The following is a 19294-nucleotide window of genomic DNA, read 5'->3' as shown; positions in this document are numbered from 1 at the left end:
ATATCGCTGAATATTTATTTTACCATAGTAAAAATACATTTCTGTCTGAAGTAAACTTTTCATTTCAGTTTTTAGTATTAATTTAAAATTAGACAAAACTGCTATTATTTAATCTCCAATTTATTATTTATCAGTTTAGATAATTTATTAAAGATTGACAAACCAGCAGAAGACACTAACCTGTTTTAAACTCCAGTCGCGCAGATGGGGAACGATGTAACACTGTGTGACAATATGCCCCGCTGTTATTAAACTATGCTATTCTGTGACAGTAGCGATGCAGTTTACACTATTGTCTTATAAGGATTTTGATAAGAAACCACAAGAAACAGGTGAATATAGGCTGACAATCAATGTTTAATGTTCAGAAGTTATTATTTCAAGAAATGTAAAGCATTTTGGCTGGTTTATGTGTGTCGTGTTCTATGAGAGCTGTGTTTGGAGGGACGGGAGTGTTTTTCTGAATGTCTAAATGTGTTTCATTTATTTGTCCACGTTGTTTTGAACTACTGTACAGCTGTGTGTTGCAATCAGGGCCGTTCAAAGCATTGTTGCGATGTGTTCATTGTCAAACTCCAAAATTAGATCATTTTTATTAAAAAAAAAAAAAACGTCATTACTTCATTTGTAAAAGTTAAAAGATGTATTTTACTGGCAAAATATTTTAGTTTGTTGTGTATATTTTTTTCATTCGATCAGATAACACTTTAAGCTGTCATATGGTCGTGTTACAACTTGCCCCTCAGATGTTACAATGTACCCCACCTATGGGGCATGTTGTCACATTTCACTTCCTTTCTTTTGAGGTAAATAACGAAAAACGTATACACTGTAAATATGAAACAAAGCGATATATTTGTACTAGACAAGTGTGAAAATGATGTGGATAAAAATTGTACTCTGAACCCCAAGTGGATTTACATAAACCGCGAAATTCAAAAAGTGTTAGGTTGTGCCCCGCTCTCCCCTATGTGCTTGTTAGCAAGTTTCGCCGCTAAATGTGGCTAAAATAAACATTACAGCTCCTCATTACAAGGCAGAGAGGGGCGGGGCGAGCAGAGCTCATTAGCATTTAAAGGAACATGCAACAGAATAGCTCGAACTAAAATGGGCTGATTTTGATACACTGAAAAAAATGATTCTGGCCCCAATTAAATTAAGCATAATTCAATTTTGCTAGTTTAAATCATTAAAATTTAGTTTTTGATTTTAATTAATAAGTATTAATTGGTTTAAAGCGAATTACACGTGTTTTAAATCCAAGCCATGTGAATTAATTAAATTCAGTTAGAAAATATTAAGTACATTTCTGCGCATGCGCACAAATGCACATTCTCCATGGCGTCATAAGGAGTTGGTCATGACTGACTCAGGTTCACGGAGGGAACTTTTCGTTCCAGACCCGGAGTTTTCATCATTCGGTCGATTTACAGGGTGAGTAATATTTATGTGAGTAATAATGTAGTTTAGTTTATTACAGTAAATAGTTTGTTCGCTGTATAAATAATATCTGCAGAACGAGTTTTTGGGATAAATTCCACAGCGACCAACGGTCACATATAACTTACACAAATATTACTTTTTTTATGTGACGGAATGTACATTTTCATCCAAATATATCTTAAAAGTAGTTTTATAAGCCTAAAATTACTGCATAAAATTTATAAGCGACTACTGCATTTAAAGCAATTATGGGGAAATCGTATCTTTAACTGCGTGTTTGTACTGTAGAATTGTTTCCACAGACTCAAACTTTATTCGTGTTGTAACGTTATATGTATGCTGTATAACGTTAGATATGTTTCATCCATACTGGACATCACATAGAAACTCCAAATATGCCTCGTAATAGAAAGTTCCGGGAAATCAAAAATATGGACGAAGGCATTTAAGTTATGAGGGGAATTTCCAGTCAGTTCCTATCGATAAATCTCACAATATAACATTGGATTTCTGAATGTTTTTAGTGACGCATGTTCACAATTGTAATCATGTGAACATGACCCTTTTTGCTAGCTTTAATGGTGCCGCGTGTAAAAGGTGTCTTAATCTAACAATATTAATTATTGTGTGCTTGGTTTCTTTTGAGGGACTCTCTGCATGTGCCTGTGAACACATACGATTTCCTTGATGCCAAAGGAAGTTTCCAGGTTTGCCACTTTCCTGAAGTTGTATTATTCCAGCAATATGCACAGTAAGTATTTTTTTTTTTATTAAAGTAGGCTATTTTACAATAAACAGTTGACTTTAATGAAATGTATCATATAATGTAATATGTTATGTTCCACAGCTCACTGCCGTTCCCTTCCGGGAACTCGAGCCGCGTCTAGAAAACGCTATGGGGAACGCCATTGGCGGGCCGCACTCTGAATCATGTCTTACAACCAATGAACGACGGGGGTGACGTCACAGGCGCGGTGACGTCACCGACCAGGAACTATAAAACGCGTGCGTTTGAAGCCCGCGGCAGCTTTTGTCATTCAGCGAGAGCGCTCTGTGTCTGTGTCTGTCCCGGTCATACTGCTGCTTTTTCGTGCCAGTTTGCACGGCTTTTATTTGAGTAGTATGACCATTTAAATGCAACCAAAGGGGGAAAGAAAGTTTAGAAACTAAGGCGGTTCAAGCAGCCAAATAGATAGTGAAACACAGTCTATGTTTAGTCTGCTTGAGTGTAGAGCACGCACAATCAGCCCTCGAAAAGGCTGGCTGTCCACAGTGTGAGCGTAAAAATCCTCCACTGCGGGTGCTCCACGGAAGGCTCTCTTCGAGGAGGGAGCCTTCGCCAGCGTTTCTCGCGGGTCTGGCCCCGCTTCCGCCGAGGCGGAGCGGTAGCTGCACTCGTTGGGATCGCGGCTCGATCTATTAGAGGGACAGGAGACGGGTGTTTAAAAATACCCTATCTCCTCTCCTATCTGGTGGATCGGTAAACCTCTTTCTGGATAAGGAAGCCCGCAATGCGGTTACTTCCCTCCAGGAAAGGTTTTCAACGCTTTCCATATCTTCCTCCGAGGAGGTTGATGTGAAATACGTTGTCAAAAGTATTCAACCGCCCCCCCTGATCGCCTCAGTATGATGAGCTGGTGGTTGTGCTGACTATACATTAGCTAAATAAGCATTATGAGCCACAGGAAAGCAAACGTTCTGCTTCCTGCGGACTAAGTCAGCGCTTCCAAATGGAGCTTTCTGTCTTTCCCGGTCTACATTGAGTCTTAGATCTAGGAAAATCTAGAAAGTAAAGATGACGCCGCGGGTTGAACAGACGCTATCAGCTTCTGTCCCCCGGTCTGGCATCATTCTTGAAGGCTCCGTCTTTGCTCTCCAAGCCGCCTAAAGAAAACTTCAGGCTTGATCAGCAAAGATACACGTGCTGGGGTTCTTGACGGGAAAATAAAACCCCAGCCGTGTACCAGCTCCTCACATAGAGGCTCATAATAGGAGCGTTGCAGCCCGTTTCCTTCCGGTGACACCTAGAGGGCGGGATTAGCAACACTCCTGACCGGGGGCTTCAAAGACTGAGCCCGGTCCGAGGGTCGTGCTTCGGTCTAAGAGGTCCTCGACTAAACGGCCCTGACTTTATGGAAAATAAATAAATAAAAATATAGGGCCGATGAGGGCAGCTCCTCGCGAGCGGGTTTGCACCGTACCCCCAGGTGCGGGTTTCAAACCCCCTCAAGGCCCTCAGGAGATGAGTCAGCTAACCCTGCCAGTGTCACAGGGCGCAGCGGTCTCCCGCGAACACCCTCTAGCTGTCCCGCCCGAAAACGTAGCGGCCCTGGAGAGTTCGCAACCCCCACGGGGGTCCTCAGAGGAGCTAGTTCAGGAGCATCCTGCCAGTTCACTGTTACAGGTCTCCGAGTTAGTTCCTCGAGTAAATCCAGACACCAGTCTCGAGAGGCTGGTACCCTAAGTAAACTCTCTGGCAGCGTGGAAACTACTGCCAAATGTTTCAAAGTGGGTCCTGCGTACTGTAGAGAAAGGTTACGCTATTTAGTTCGGCGCCAAGCCGACACCTTTCAGCGGGGTATTTTCAACATTAGTAAGCCCCGAGCAGGGTCTGATAATGGAACAAGAAGTAGACACTCTTTTGAGGAAGGAGGCCATCGAGGTGGTCCCTCCTCAAGACAGGGAATCCGGGTTCTACAGCCGTTACTTCATTGTTCCGAAGAAGGATGGGGGGCTTCGGCCCATCTTAGATCTCAGGCTTCTAAACCGCTCAGTTAGAAAACTGAAGTTCAAGATGCTTACTGTCAGACAGGTCGTGTCACAGATCAGGTCCAAGGACTGGTTCGTCACGATAGATCTAAAAGACGCTTATTTTCACGTCTCCATCCTTCTTCATCACAGGAAGTTCCTCAGGTTCGCTTTTAGGGGCGAAGCGTACCAGTACAGGGTTCTTCCGTTCGGCCTAGCTCTCTCACCCAGAACTTTTACGAAGTGTGTGGATGCTGCGCTGGCTCCACTGCGACTCCAGGGCATCCGCCTACTCAATTACATAGACGACTGGCTGATCCTAGCCAGCTCGGAGCAGTTAGCGGTTCAGCATCGAGGTGTTGTTCTCGCTCACATGCAAAAGTTAGGGTTGAGACTCAACTCCAAGAAGAGCGTCCTCACTCCATTACAGAGAACTACTTATCTGGGCGTGGTATGGGATTCATCCACGATGCGGGCACGGTTGTCACCTGCTTGGATAGAGTCCATACTTAAGCTAGGCCAGTCACTCATTGTCAAACAGTTCCAAGTACTGTTAGGTCTTATGGCAGCCGCCTCCAACGTGATACCTTTTTGGACTGCTGCATATGAGACCACTACAGTGGTGGCTCAAAACCAGGGGGTTCTCCCCGAGGGGAAACCCGCTCCGCAAGATCAGTGTCACGCGGCGCTGCCTACGTGCCCTGGTCATGTGGAAGAAACCCTGGTTTCTCTCTCAGGGACCGGTCTTAGGGATGCCATGCCGCCGTGTCACACTAGCGACAGATGCGTCCCTTACCGGATGGGGAGCGGTCATGAGTGGCCGCTCAGCCCAAGGCCTGTGGAGCCCGCACCATCACTCATGGCACATAAATTGCCTAGAGATGCTGGCGGTGTTCCAGGCCCTCAGGAGTTTTCTACCAGACCTAAGAAACCGTCATGTCCTCGTTCGTACAGACAGCACAGCGGTAGTTTATTACATAAACCATCAAGGAGGTTCCGCTCACGCCCCTTATTCAAGCTGGCGTATCGGATCCTCCTATGGTCTCAAGGAAAACTCCTCTCCCTGAGAGCAGTCCACATTCCTGGACATCTGAATGTGGGAGCAGACGTCCTGTCGAGGCAGGGGCCGAGGCCCGGGGAATGGATGCTCCACCCAGAGGTGGTGGAGCAGATATGGAGAGTTCTTGGCCAGGCACAGGTGGACCTGTTTGCGACTCAAGAGATATCGCACTGCCCCCTCTGGTACTCTCTAGTGCCTCCAGCTCCACTGGGGCTGGACGCCATGGCACAGACGTGGCCGAGGCTGCGTCTGTACGCCTTTTCCCCGATCGCTCTGCTCCCGGGAGTTCTGGAACGGGTCCTTCGGTTTCAAGTGCGGCTGCTACTAGTAGCCCCGCGCTGGCCGGCACGAGTATGGTTCTCGGACCTGGTATTTCTCCTAGACGGCTCTCCATGGGAGATTCCTGGCAGGAGAGACCTCCTACCTCAGGCCAGGGGCGCAGTCTGCTACCCCACCCAGAGAAGTTGAGGTTATGGGTGTGGCCCCTGAGGGGGCACAACCTAGAGGAGCGGGTCTCCCTACTGAGGTGGTTGAGACCCTTCTCCAATCCAGAGCTCCCTCTACGAGGAAACTGTATGGCCTCAAGTGGAACTTGTTTGCGAGATGGTGCCGCGAGCACCACTTAGACCCAGTCAACTGCCCGGTTGGTACAGTTCTGGATTTCCTACAGTCTCGCCTTTCCGCAGGGCTAGCTCACTCCACCTGGAGGGGTTACGTGGTGGCTACAAGTGCCTACCACGCCCCTCTAGGTGGCCTCTCAGTGGGCAGAGCCCCCTGGTCGCACGTTTCCTCCACGGTCGGGAGATTAAGGCTTCATCGGGAAGTAATGAAGCATGGAGAATTCTAAGCATACAGACTCAGAGGATGGGACGCAAGGTTCTCTCTGGTTCTCCCTAGTGCCTCCAGGTCTGCCCGGACTGGACGCCATAGTACAGACATTGCCGAGGCTGCGTCTTTACACATTCTCCCGATCGCTGTGCAGCCAAGCGTGAGTGTAGCTAGGTCCCCCCTCACTGAAGGGTTACTTGAGACCTCCACTCTTAAGAGCTGATGGATCGAGCGTTGCTAGGCTTCCTCTCATTTTAGAGAGTCTTCTATGAAGCCTCCGTTCTCCAGAGGCTCCGCTTCTGTACTTACAAGCGCAGGTCTCATAGGGTTGAGCGTTATCAGGCCTCCTCTCACTATAGAGAGTCGTTTTTGAAGCCTCCGTTCCCCAGAAGCTCCGCTTCCAGTACTTCCTAGCGTGAGTGTAGCTAGGTCTCCCCTCACGGAAGGGTTATTTGAGACCTCCACTCTTAAGAGCAGTTGGATTGAGCGTTGAGATTTCCTCTCATTTTGAGAGTCCTCTATGAAGCCTCCGTTCTCCAGAAGCTCCGCTTCCAGGAACTGCGGGTTGGTCCTATCGCCCCTGACATTCGTCAGGTACTATGAGCTTGACCTCAGAGCCGCTCCAGGCTCTGCTGTGCTCTCGGCCTAGTGCGCTAGGCCTGGAGAGTCAGCCACCTCCCTAGCCAGGAGAAGACTTCTCAAGGCGCATCTTTCTGCGGAAAGAAGAGAAGTTAGTTTCGCCAAACTAAAGAGATCTGCAAACAAACTAAGAAATACTTAGCCTGTTGTCCGTGGAAAACTAGACAAAGGCTCTTACTCTCGTGTTCTGACACTACTAACAGACCGAGCTTTCAGTCCCTCTTGTCATGGCTGAAACCCCAGACAAAGGACTAAGACCCCTCGTGTGCCCGAGGGCCGAGGGGTGCCTCCTGCACTGACTGGCGAACCAGGCGGAGGTCTCTATTCTCGTGTGCCTGCGGGCCAAGAACTTTACAGCCCTCTTGTCCGTGGAATGCTAGACAATGGCTCACTTGTCCTCATGTTCTGACGCAGTATGCTATCAGACCGAGTGTAATGCGGTCCCTCTGGTTCCGGAAACTACCTTGACCAAGGACTAAGACTCCTCGTCTGCCTTAGAACAAGGCCGAGGAGTGCCTCACGCACTGGCTGGCTACCAGGCTGAGGCCCCTACTGTCTTCCCCGGGAGCCCGAGGGCCGGGGATTGCAGTGCCCTCTTGTCCGCGGAATGCCGACAATGGCCTTATCTCTCGCGTCCTGGCGTAGCGCAGGCCGAGCCTTGGATCCCTCTTGCTCTGGCTGCACCCCCAGGCAAAGGATCACCCACTCCTCGTGCGCCCGAGGGCCGAGGAGCCTGGAGGTCAAGCTCACAGTCCTCGTGGGTCTACGGACCGGGGACTACACACACCATCTGTCCGCCGAGTGCTAGACAGTGGTCATTCGGTCCCTCTTGTTCTGGCTAACTCCCAGACAAAGGACTAAGACTCTGCGTGTGCCTGAGGGCAGCGGAGTACCTCTCGTTCTGGCTGGCAACCAGACAGAGGAAGACTACCATTCCTCGTGTGCCTGCGGGCCGAGGAGCACTCTTGGGGTCGAGTGCACTGTCCTCGTGGGTCTGCGGACCGAGGACTTCCCACACCATCTGTCCGCCGAGTGCTAGACAGTGGTCATTCGGTCCTTCTTGTTCTGGCTAACTCCCAGACAAAGGACTAAGACTCTGCGAGTGCCTGAGGGCTGCGGAGTACCTCTCGCTCTGGCTGGAGACCAGACAGAGGTAGTACCCCATTCCTCGTTGGCCTAAGGGCCGAGGACTACAGGGCCTCTTGTCCGCGGAATGCTAGACAAAGGCTCTTTCTTTCCACCTGCTGGCACAGACACTGCGCAGGGTTCGGAAATTATGGGGACGTAGGTAGTCTCGTTCCCTATAGCGTTTTCTAGACGCGGCTCGAGTTCCCGGAAGGGAACGTCTCGGGTTACTATTGTAACCTTAGTTCCCTGAGGGAACGAGACGCCGCGTCTCGGACCATAATTCCCGCCCCCCTGCGGCGCTCGCTTCATGCTAGAGCTGCCGCGGGCTTCAAACGCACGCGTTTTATAGTTCCTGGTCGGTGACGTCACCGCGCCTGTGACGTCACCCCCGTCGTTCATTGGTTGTAAGACATGATTCAGAGTGCGGCCCGCCAATGGCGTTCCCCATAGCGTTTTCTAGACGCGGCGTCTCGTTCCCTCAGGGAACTAAGGTTACAATAGTAACCCGAGACGTTTTCCAGAAAGGAGGTCTTCCTGGGAGGAAAATGGTCAAATATTTCTGCATTTTACAGGAGGTATGTATTTAATAATCAAGTGTCTTTTCCTTTCCCATTTGTATTATTATTTAACATAGTGATGTCAAATACACTGTCCAGAAAAAAATGTCTCTGCTTGAATTTAAATTCTTAAAGGATTTTTTTTTTAATTCTACTTAAATTTCAAATACTAAAAGGGTTATAGTTGCCCTAAAAATGAAAATTCTGTTGTTAATTACTCACACTCATGTCTTTCAAAACCCAGCAGACCTTAGTTTACTCTCATGAATGGCAGACGGTGGTGCGGAGGAGTCTGTATTTTTGTTTTCTTTGCGCACAAGTGTTCTCGTAGCTTCATGAAATTACCACTGATGTCACATGACTATTTTACCAATATCTTTAATGTGTTTCTTGGCCTAAGAACATTTCAGTTGAGTTGCGTTGCTGTCTATGCGGGGTTGGAAAGCTCACATATCTCATTAAAATATCTGAATTTGTGTTCCATTTGCAGGTTAGGAACAACATGAGGGTGAATAAATGATTGGATCATTATTGCTGTGATTTTTTTTTTAGCATGTTATATGTTTGGCATCATTTGTTTTAAAAAGTAACATGTTAAAAACATAATAAACACTGCAATAACGTTGTTTAGTACTATAACGTTAGTTTAGTACTATAATTACCCATGATTGTATAGATTTGTCAGTTTTCTTTCTCATCTGCTTCTTTCATCTCTGCATCTCCTTTCACTTTAACTTAAAAAAAAAAACCTGCTGTTTATGATGACATACTGATGAGTTTTTGTGCATATTGGCTGGTAAATATCAGTTGATACCCAACCCTACTAATAACAGTTTCTTTTTATTTAAATATAGGACAGTCAAAGAGATGACTCCTTGAAAGACCCAGAAAACATCACCATGGGCATACCTGTAAAATCCATTACAAATGGCAGTTTGTTGCATGACATATGAACAGTTGTGCCTGTTTCCACATATTTTTTTATTAATTTTGCAATTTCAAGTCAGCACTCAACAATGTGGCCTCTTTCACCTGTGAATTTTTGTTAATTTTGATTTTTGTGAATGTGCAATGTTAAAGTAAGCACTTGTCTTCCAAACACTTGTACATCCAAAGAAACTGTTACTGAATATACATTTGATGACATTAAAAATAAATTCAAAACATTAAACTTGTTGTGTGTATTTGCAAAGCCATTTAAGAACCTCTCCTTAAGAAAAAAAATATTTTTAAGGTTAGTCATTAAAACCATTTTGAAATTTAGTCAACGAAATGTGATTATTTAAATGTAGCTAAAATAAATTGATTGCAACCACTTACCTTAAAAAAAATTAGTAAATTCAATGAATATTTTTTCTTCAGAAACAAATAAATAAATTAAGAGGAAGTAGCATTAAATTGGGCTGAAATTACTCATTTTTTTAATACTAAGTTAACTAAATAAAATTGATTAAATCCAAATAAATGTGCTTGTTTAAATTTAGATCAAATCAATTGATTGCAACCACTTACCTTAAATTTTTTTAGTAAATTCAATGAATCATTTTTTTCAGTGTAAGGTAAAAGTGTTTTTTACACAACCGTTGAGAAATTTTAACCAAAGTATGTTATAAACTTCTCATTAAGACCCTAAAGAATTACAGCAACTTGTGAAAAATGGGCATTTGATGACCCCTTTAAGTAATTACTGAGATTGGCTAAATTGCATTAAAGATTAGCAGAACATATTTGTTTCTTAGGTTTATTTAGACGAACAAAGGTGACCTTGAAGGGGTTATCGGATGCCCATTTTCCACAAGTCACTATGTCTTTCTTTCGTATCACATTGTGGCAGACAGACACAGTGGGTGTGGCATCAGGCCTCGGAGAGGCTTTTATTAAACATAAAAATAAAAAAGTGTCCAAAGGGGGAAAAAGTGTTCAAAATAAACAGGGGATCTTGTGTCTTCGTCTTGCAGGGGATTCCGTGAAGGAGGGGCAGTGTTTGATAAGGATGTTTGTTAGGGGGGAGGCAGCCGACTCATCACACACACAGACCCTTGTAAAAGTTTTTGGTTTGAAACAGCACCTTATAGTGGGCATCCAACTCATGATCAAACACCCAAATCTCCTTTAGCTACTCTAAAATGTAGTTTACCACGAATGATGCAGATGACGACGTTTTTGCATTGTTACTTGGAATTCATTATTATTTCAAACCTTTAAGGCCCATGTGCGTCATTCAGATATATAAATAAATAACATTGGCGTTGGTTGGTGCTTTATGTTTAGAGCGAGTGACAAGAAGCCTTACTATAGTTTCTGCTTATAGCTTATGTCAAGGAAGTGAAACCTCTGATGCCCATCCCCTTTGTACACAGACGTGGACACATGCATGCAACCTAAACATGTGTTAACACCTAAGCTGATATCATTTAAATCATGATTTTTTAACATCAATTAATCAACTTGAAATTATATATTAAAAGAAACTTATATATAATCATGCAAACAGCAAACAATTCACAAGCCACCAAACAGTTGTACACACTGCAGATCTGCTGGTCAGGCATGTGTATGTGCAACAGGAAGCACCAACACTGCACTCGGGTATTTTGCCTATAAATGGATTGGCACATAATGCATAAATAATAGATCACATGGGCCCTCATACGTCTGTATTTTAAGACTTTATGTTCTTTTTCACGTGTGGGTTTAGTATGAGTTGTCCAGCTTACATGCAATATGTTTGTGTTTATTCCTGGCTTTCATTTACAAGAAAGTATTCATGATCTTGAAATCTGCAAAATAGACCAGGAAATAAACTATGTTTTTTGGATTTTGAAAAATACAAAAGAAAGAAACATTTTCTTCTTTATGTAAATGTTTACGTCACTAATCAGGTTTTTAAAAAAACAGGAAATGAGAAGGAAATGATGCAATTCTGGTTATAAATGAGGCCTTGTTTCTCTTCATGTGTCATTTGGTTTCAGCTGATGGTGTCCTGTGCTACGGTATGACCAGTTTCTTATCACATATTTTGTTTGTTTGTATATATGGAGATACATTTTTATTGCTTCTACACTGAAAAAAAATGGTGTAGAATCTCTTTTGAAAGTAAATTTTATTTAAGAAATTTCACAAATAATTTCAAATTTTGATGTAGAAAGACTGAAATTGTATTTTTTTTTCTCTCAACCATTTCTGTGTTGCAGGTGATGCTCTTGTGATTTCAGTCAGAATGGCTGTTTTTTTTCCTCTCCTCTTTTCTCTCATGATTCACGGTGAGTTTTTAGCCCTTGTTCAAACTCTGTCTAAACTGGATTTTTGTGCATATGTGATATGATCCGGAATACAATCATATTAAGCATGTGTGAACAGCAAAAAAATCACATTAAATAAATTTTTCAGGCTACACTCATATGTGGTTTGAACTCATGTTCAAATTGCATTTCTGGAAATGCATTTCAATCTAACTGCTCAAATCTGATTTAGCGTAGCTTTTTTTTCTCACCGCCTCTGCTGCTATGTGTGTTCCACGCAAGCATGCTAATATTGTGTATCCAACTCATTCTTCATGGTGGAAGTATAAGCCTTATATGGATGAGACTTCCGGATCATTAGCCGCTATAGGGAAATAACAAGAAGAAAACCAACGTGCAATAAATGGTAAAACTGTTTGAACTACAAACCACTGTTTGCATTTTAGGTATGGAAATTACCTTTATGAGTTTTGATTTTTGGGATACGGTCCTTGCTCTTTTTTGGGCTAGTTTTGTCACACAGACCTGGCAACCCTGATGTGGAGAGCATACGTATTGTAGCATACGTTTTCAATTGCATTAACCTATTTGTGCCTAAATTGGCCAAATGGTTTCATGCATATACTCGTGTTAATAGAGTCCTATGTGAACAAGTTCTGCATTTATTTTCCACAGGTTTTTATTTTTTATTTATTTATTTTTTTCTTAAAAAATTGTATTTAAATGTGGAAAATACTGTATGCACCATTTGAATGTCAAATTTGAATAAGAGGAAGAAATTTGGCATCTAACTCAAAATAGCTGCTTTCAAAACCCTGCTGGAAAAAAAAAAACTGGTAAAACCAGCCTTAGCTGGTTGGCTGGTTTTAGCTGGTTTAAAATGGAATCAGTTGGTTTCAGCTGGTTGTTCTAGCAGGTCTCCCAGCCAGACCAGCTAAGGAATTGGCCAAAACCCTGTAAAACCAGAGTGCTGACCAGCTAAAACCAAGCTGGATTATCAATTTAGGCTGGTTTTAGCTGGTTTAAGATGAAATTAGTTGGCTTTAGCTGGTCCTCCAGTCTGGCTAGGTTGGTTTTAGCTGGGTTAAAATGGAAATAGTTGGTTTTCACCGGTCTTCAATCCTGGCTAGGCTGGTTTTAGCTGGTTTAAGATGGAAATAACTGGTTTTCACCGGTCTTCAATCCTGGCTAGGCTGGTTTTAGCTGGTTTAAGATGGAAATAGTTGGTTTTTACCGGTCTTCAATCCTGGCTAGGCTGGTTTTAGCTGGTTTAAGATGGAAGTAGCTGGCTTTAGCTGGTCAACCCCGGCCTGGCCAGCTAAGAAAGTGGCCAAAATCCCTCTAAAACCAGCCTGTTGATCAGCTACGAACAGCTAAGACCAAGGTGGATTATCAGCTAAAACCAACAACATGCTAACATAAGTAAAATGTTAAAACAAAATTAGCATGATGTTAACATGTCTTAAACAAGCTGTTAATGTGATTAGCATAATGCTAGCAACATACATGTTGTTAGCATGAGATTAGCACGTTGCTAGCATGATGTTAACATGTTTTTAACAAAAAGGTAACATGAGTAGCATGATGCTATCAACAGTATACCCTATTTCCCAATGATATATGTATTTACAAGTCATTACCCTTGGACTCTTGACTAAGTATACACAAAACTATAGATCTCTTGTAAGATTTGTTTTGTTTGAATGATTCTAGAGACCTTTGTGATTATGTAGAAATATATATGTCAACAAAAAATACTTGTTAGTGACATGAAAATTAACTTTCTTTGGGAGGGTTTGCCTTCGCAATGCTTCCTGAATTTTTTTTTTTTTTCTTGAAATGATTTATTTGGTTGTTTGCTTGCATGTCATAGAGGCATAAATCATGGATAACATCTGTGGGTCTGGATGTATTCAATCATATATATTTGTAAAGGAACAGTGCTGGGTAGCAACTGATTGCAAGTAATCTGGATTACATAATTAGATTCCAATAGTAAGTACTTGTTATTAGATTATATTATGTTTTAAAAGGGTCCTGAACTGCCTCTGTGTTTATTTTTTGTACTGTTCACTGAAGTCCACTTATAATGTTATCAATATTTTTACATGAGTGTCAGATTCAATATAGTAGACACATAATCATCTTTTCCTTTCAATCTTTTTGAAAACCCTGCATTGAATTGTGTCTTGTTGTAAACAAAAGTTCTTACTGATGTGGTCTGGATCTTCATTAAAATAAAGTTAATTGACTCTTTCCTAATGTTGCGATCAGAAGGAAGGCAATGCAATACTGTTCCACAACTTGCCACTGGACAGCATCTTGTCGTCTTTAGAGCCATCTTCATAATTTGCACGATCTTGATTTATCAATCAGTAAAAAATCAAATGAATCTGATTAATATTTAATCTTAAAACAGTCCCATTATTTTCACTAATATTTTCACTATTCTGTCTCAGCTGTTCAATGTTGATTTTTTTAAACACTCTCAGCTCAGCAACCACACAACATTTAAAGATCTTGAGAAAATATAGTCTTTTAGTTTTTATGAATTTTGTTTTTCAGATGTTTCTAGTGCTGATTGGGGTGTGAGTTACAGTCATTCACACATCTGTGCACTAAAGGACTCATCAGTGATAATGAGCTGCACTTATACATACCCTACTGAACACAAGATCAAGGAAGTGTTCTGGACCAAAAGAGCTGATGCTGATGATGATGATGATGATGATTTATCTAACAAATTTGAATACAGACAGAGGTTTCAGTATCTGGGAAACAAACAGCAGAACTGCACCATCAGACTGAGTCATGTGACACTGAAGGATTCACGCATGTATTATTTCAGATTCACTACTAATAAACCTGGTGGCACATGGATTGGTAAACCAGGAGTGAGTCTTACTGTCACAGGTGAATTTTAAGGGGTTTGACTCTTCTTCAGTGCATTATGTTGAATAATAATGAGTGTATGACAGCAGCACTAGATATAATGTGTGTGTTGTGTTCAGATCTTCAGGTGGAGTCTCCTGAGAGAGTGACAGAGGGAGATTCAGTCCGTCTGACATGTAAAAGCAGCTGCACTCTGACTGACAGAGCAACATTCATCTGGTACAGAAACTCACAGCCATTAACTGAGAGAAGAGACACAAACAATCAACTCCTGCTGCAGTCAGTCAGAAGAGAGGATGCAGGCAGATATAGCTGTGCTCTACATGGACACACTTACATCTCTCCTGATGTTTATCTCAATGTCATGTGTGAGTATTTGGTCATAATTTGAAGTTAAATTATTACATAATTATCTTATCACTGGTGACATTTTCTAAACATTATTTCCACATACTAAATTAATTTAAATTAAAATATTAAAATAATTAAAAAATGAGAGTAAAGAATGTTGTCAGATGTTAACCTAAGAACTTGTGTTGTTATTGGGACAAACGGAACACAACAAATATTTAACATAGGAAATTTTCATAGGACAAATGATATGCATAATTTCCCCTGAGCAGTTTTTTATTTATTTATTTAATCTTGGTTTCTCAAAACAGTGGGTGAATCAGAGTAAATTGCTGCACACGCATGTTTAGTCCAACAGATTTTTGTGAAACATTAAATTTCAGTTTGTTTGTTTTGTTTTTTTAAACAAACTGTATATTATACACACAGAGCATAGTTATCATGTCACAGTTATAGAGTCTGTTTTCTGAAAGACAACTCTGACAACAAACTGATGAGATTAAATCCAGCTGACTTTCAATTTCCTTGTTCTGTAGTCCCAAATTTCTCTTTTATGTAATTTTTATTATTTTTAGACCCACCCAGGAACATCTCAGTGTCCATCAGTCCATCTGGTGAAATAGTGGAGGGAGATTCAGTGACTCTGATCTGCAGCAGTGATTCAAACCCACCTGCAGAAATCAGCTGGTTTAAAGGAAGAGCATCTGTAGGATCTGGAAGAATCTACAACATCTCAAACATCAGCTCTGATCACAGTGGAGAATACAAGTGCAAGTCCAACAATAAACATGGAGAGAAATACTCTGATGCTGTGAATCTAAACATCATGTGTGAGTTTATGATAATCTGAGCCTTGTTTACATTTATTTTAATCTTTTTTTAATATGGTGAATTTTGATTTCCACCCATTTTAGATCCACCGAGGAACGTCTCTGTTAAAATAAAGGGTGGTTCAGTGACTCTGATCTGCAGCAGTGATTCAAACCCACCTGCTCTGAACTTCAGCTGGTTTAAGGAGGATGAATCCTCAGCTGTTGGATCTGGACAGAGTTTCAGTGCACTACAGAGTGGACGCTTCTACTGTGAGGCTCACAATCAACATGGATCTCAGAGATCAGACACTGTTACTGTCACTGTTAAAGGTAAATCTGTTAAATATTTTTTGCAAAATGTTTGTTAGAAAAATTACAATGAAGGAATGAATGCATGTTTTGAAGGTGTAGCTCACAGAAACGCTGGATGTGACATGATTAATGCTCAGCTTATTGATATTATTCAGGTTGTACGTTGCAAGGTAAATTTACTGGACTTTCCATTCTTATACAATGCTTCCAATTAATATTTAGCAATTTAGTCAAAACAAATGTTATATTAAAGTCTTGTAGACCTACCAAGATGACTTGTTTTTACATAATCATTCTGATACATACATGATATATATAATATTTTGATTTGAAGATTGGGTCTGAAGTAAAACTGTTGCTTGTCTCTAAGATGAAAGCAAAACTGAAAGAATAAACATCAAAGTAAAAAAATAATAATAATAAATTGCACATAAGCAGCAATGAACTGAAATGTCAATAATAACACATTCATTCTCTCTTTGCTCAATTCAAGTTGATAAACATTGCAATAAAAGTGCAATAAAAATTTTGTAACCCAAAGATCTGTTACTGGCTGGCATATTATATTTTTAGTGCAAGGTTACCACCCAACATTTCCTGATTTCTGCAAATAATAAATGCTGATTTGGACAAAAAATTTTTTTTTTTTTTTTTTTTTTCAGGAGGAGATAGTATAGCCCTGTATGCAGCTGTTGTGATTGCAGCTGGATGTGTTTTATTTCTTATCTGCATCATTATGTTCATGAGGTGAGATCTTAGGTTTTAATAATGCTCTAATAATTATACGTGTGTGTTTGTATTTAATCCAGCATGTCAAGAATGAGAAATCAGTGTGTTGAAATCAGTGAAAATGCTCTTACAAAGAACTAAAGGAAACTAAAGGAACATGACATTCATACAGATGATTATTATTAACTTTTCTGAAAGGTTTTGTCTTCTTTCTTCAGGTTCAACAACCTTCCAGCTCTGACAGAAACCACTGTGGTCTTTATGGCCAGAGTTGCACCCAAAAAAAAAACAGGAAAAACTCCTGAAATGACAGAATTTGAGAAGATCGAGTATACAACCTTCCATCCAACACGCCAGAAACGATGAAAGCGAGTATGAGAATCTGAGAATACGTCATCCTAATTTTCCTGTCAGGTGAGAAGCAAAATACACTGCAAAAAAGGCTCATCTTACTTATTTTTGTCTTGTTTCTAGTCAAAATATCAAAAAATTCTTAACTTAAAAGATGCATTTACTAGATGAGCAAAACGACATAAGGTATTTAGTGTTGTTTTAAGCAAAATGCACTTAGTTTTTTGCCCACTGGAAACAAGTAAAATTATCTGCCAGTGGGGTAAGTAAAAATATTATTTTATTTACCTTAGATCTTTTTAAGACTGTGGTTTGGTATGTCTGTGTGGGCCGTTACAGCATTGTCTAGCTAAGCATATTTCAAAGCACTAATTAATAGCACGTCTTGTAACATTTTCAAAGATCATTTTCCATGAATTGTAGTCTCAATATTACGTTATTTTGCCATTATGTATCTTAGTCACTTATCAGTAAGCATCAGTGTCTGTGTCTCTTTTTTATATTTCATAAAACATGTTTGATGCTTTGACTTCATATTTCATGCTTGTTTAATGTGTTGGTATATTTTAGGATTTTAATAAAGTTAATACTATCTATTTTTGTGTGTTTTGGTGATGTTCTAATTTCTAATAAAAAATACATCCCTACACATCCAAATCACATCTGACAGTGAATTCATTACAATTTTATATGTGACCCTGGACCACAAAACCAGTCTTAAGTAGCACAGGTATATTGGTAGCAATCAGAGGTGGAAAGTCCAGGCTTCGGATGTAAAAATCCTCCCAAGTATTTTGTTTAAATCACCTGGATTTGCTAATTCGCACAGTTTTTCAGCAGGAGGCCAGAGATGGGACCAAGTCGTTCCTTTCAAGTCGAAAACAGGTCTCAAGGCAAAAAAAGAGTTAAAGTTAATTAAGTGACTAATTAAATGATGATTGTGCATTAGTGATGGACACCTGCTGTTACTGAGAAATACAGAGGATCAGATGTTGATGTTTTAGTGGTTAAAATGATGCCACCATCATGGATATCAGTTTGATTTAGTTGGGCTCTTAGTTAACTTCGGCTAACTGACAATATTAACTTACCAGTTGACGTATACCTCCAATGGTTCAGATGATATTCAGACTAAAAACTTAAAAATAACAAGCAAAAGAAGTACTTCAAAAACCTGTTTAAAATCTCCACTAAAGCAATGGTGTTGCCTAAAGCACTTTACCTCAGCATTTCACCTTAGTTTTCAATTCAATTCAATTCAAGTTTATTTGTATAGCGCTTTTTACAATACAGATTGTTGCAGAGCAGCTGCACAAAAGTTTTAGGCTACTACAATATATTTAGTAGCTTATTAGTGGTGAATACTGTATGTTGAGTCGATGTACATATGATATAAATATTAAATCAGTAACTGTGTAATCAAACAGATGATGAGCACTAATTGCAATGGTTATGTGCTGTAATCAACTTGTAGGAAAATTATGTAGTGCTGTATGTTGTTTCAAGGCTGGCATCATCTGCGGTCCTCTGAGGGGTTGGCATCATCTCTTCTTCTGAATCCAGACTGAATCTTGTGTAAATCCTAGTTACCACGGGATGGAAATCCCGTGGCAGAGACAGAGAAACAGAGAAATAATTAGCGTAGCTGCTGTTCCAACTTCCGACCAAGCAAAAATGATGGTTTAGCCCAAGCTGAAGAATATTAATGTGCATTTGATCAGATGTAACTGAAATTACAACGTTATGAGATACATTATGTGAATGCTTGGCTAAAGAGATGAGTCTTTAATCTAGATTTAAACATAGAAAGTGTGTCTGAACCCCGAACGTTATCAGGAAGGCTATTCCAGAGTTTGGGAGCCAAATGAGAAAAGGCTCTCCCTCCTTTAGTGGACTTTGCTATCCTAGGTACTACTAAAAGTCCAGAGTTTTGCGACCTTAGGGAGCGTGAGGGATTGTAGCGTAGTAGGAGACTAGTTAGGTATGCAGGAGCTAAACCATTAAGGGCCTTATAGGTAAGAAGTAATATTTTGTAAGTGATACGGAACCTAATAGGTAGCCAGTGTAGAGACCGTAAAATTGGGGTAATATGATCATATTTTCTTGATCTGGTAAGGACTCTAGCAGCTGCATTTTGGACTACCTGTAGCTTATTTATTGAAGAAGCAGGACAACCACCTAGTAGTGCATTACAATAGTCCA

General features: G+C 41.1%; 1 protein-coding gene across 1 annotated transcript in view; it reads left to right on the top strand.

The window, feature by feature from the left end:
- Nucleotides 1-19294, top strand: part of LOC141336775 (sialoadhesin-like) — a 40533-nt gene that overhangs the window by 8107 nt on the left and 13132 nt on the right. Inside the window, exons 6-10 of the mRNA XM_073842502.1 lie at nucleotides 11598-11666; nucleotides 14211-14558; nucleotides 14657-14905; nucleotides 15464-15718; nucleotides 15803-16030. Of these exons, the coding sequence (XP_073698603.1) occupies nucleotides 11598-11666; nucleotides 14211-14558; nucleotides 14657-14905; nucleotides 15464-15718; nucleotides 15803-16030 (1149 nt within the window). The remainder of the gene's footprint in view (nucleotides 1-11597; nucleotides 11667-14210; nucleotides 14559-14656; nucleotides 14906-15463; nucleotides 15719-15802; nucleotides 16031-19294) is intronic.

This window comes from Garra rufa, chromosome 6, assembly GCF_049309525.1.
Source record: "Garra rufa chromosome 6, GarRuf1.0, whole genome shotgun sequence".
NCBI classification, from domain to species: domain Eukaryota; kingdom Metazoa; phylum Chordata; class Actinopteri; order Cypriniformes; family Cyprinidae; genus Garra; species Garra rufa.
The sequence above is the reverse complement of the archived record's forward strand: the minus strand, read 5'-3'. Positions and strand labels throughout refer to the sequence as shown.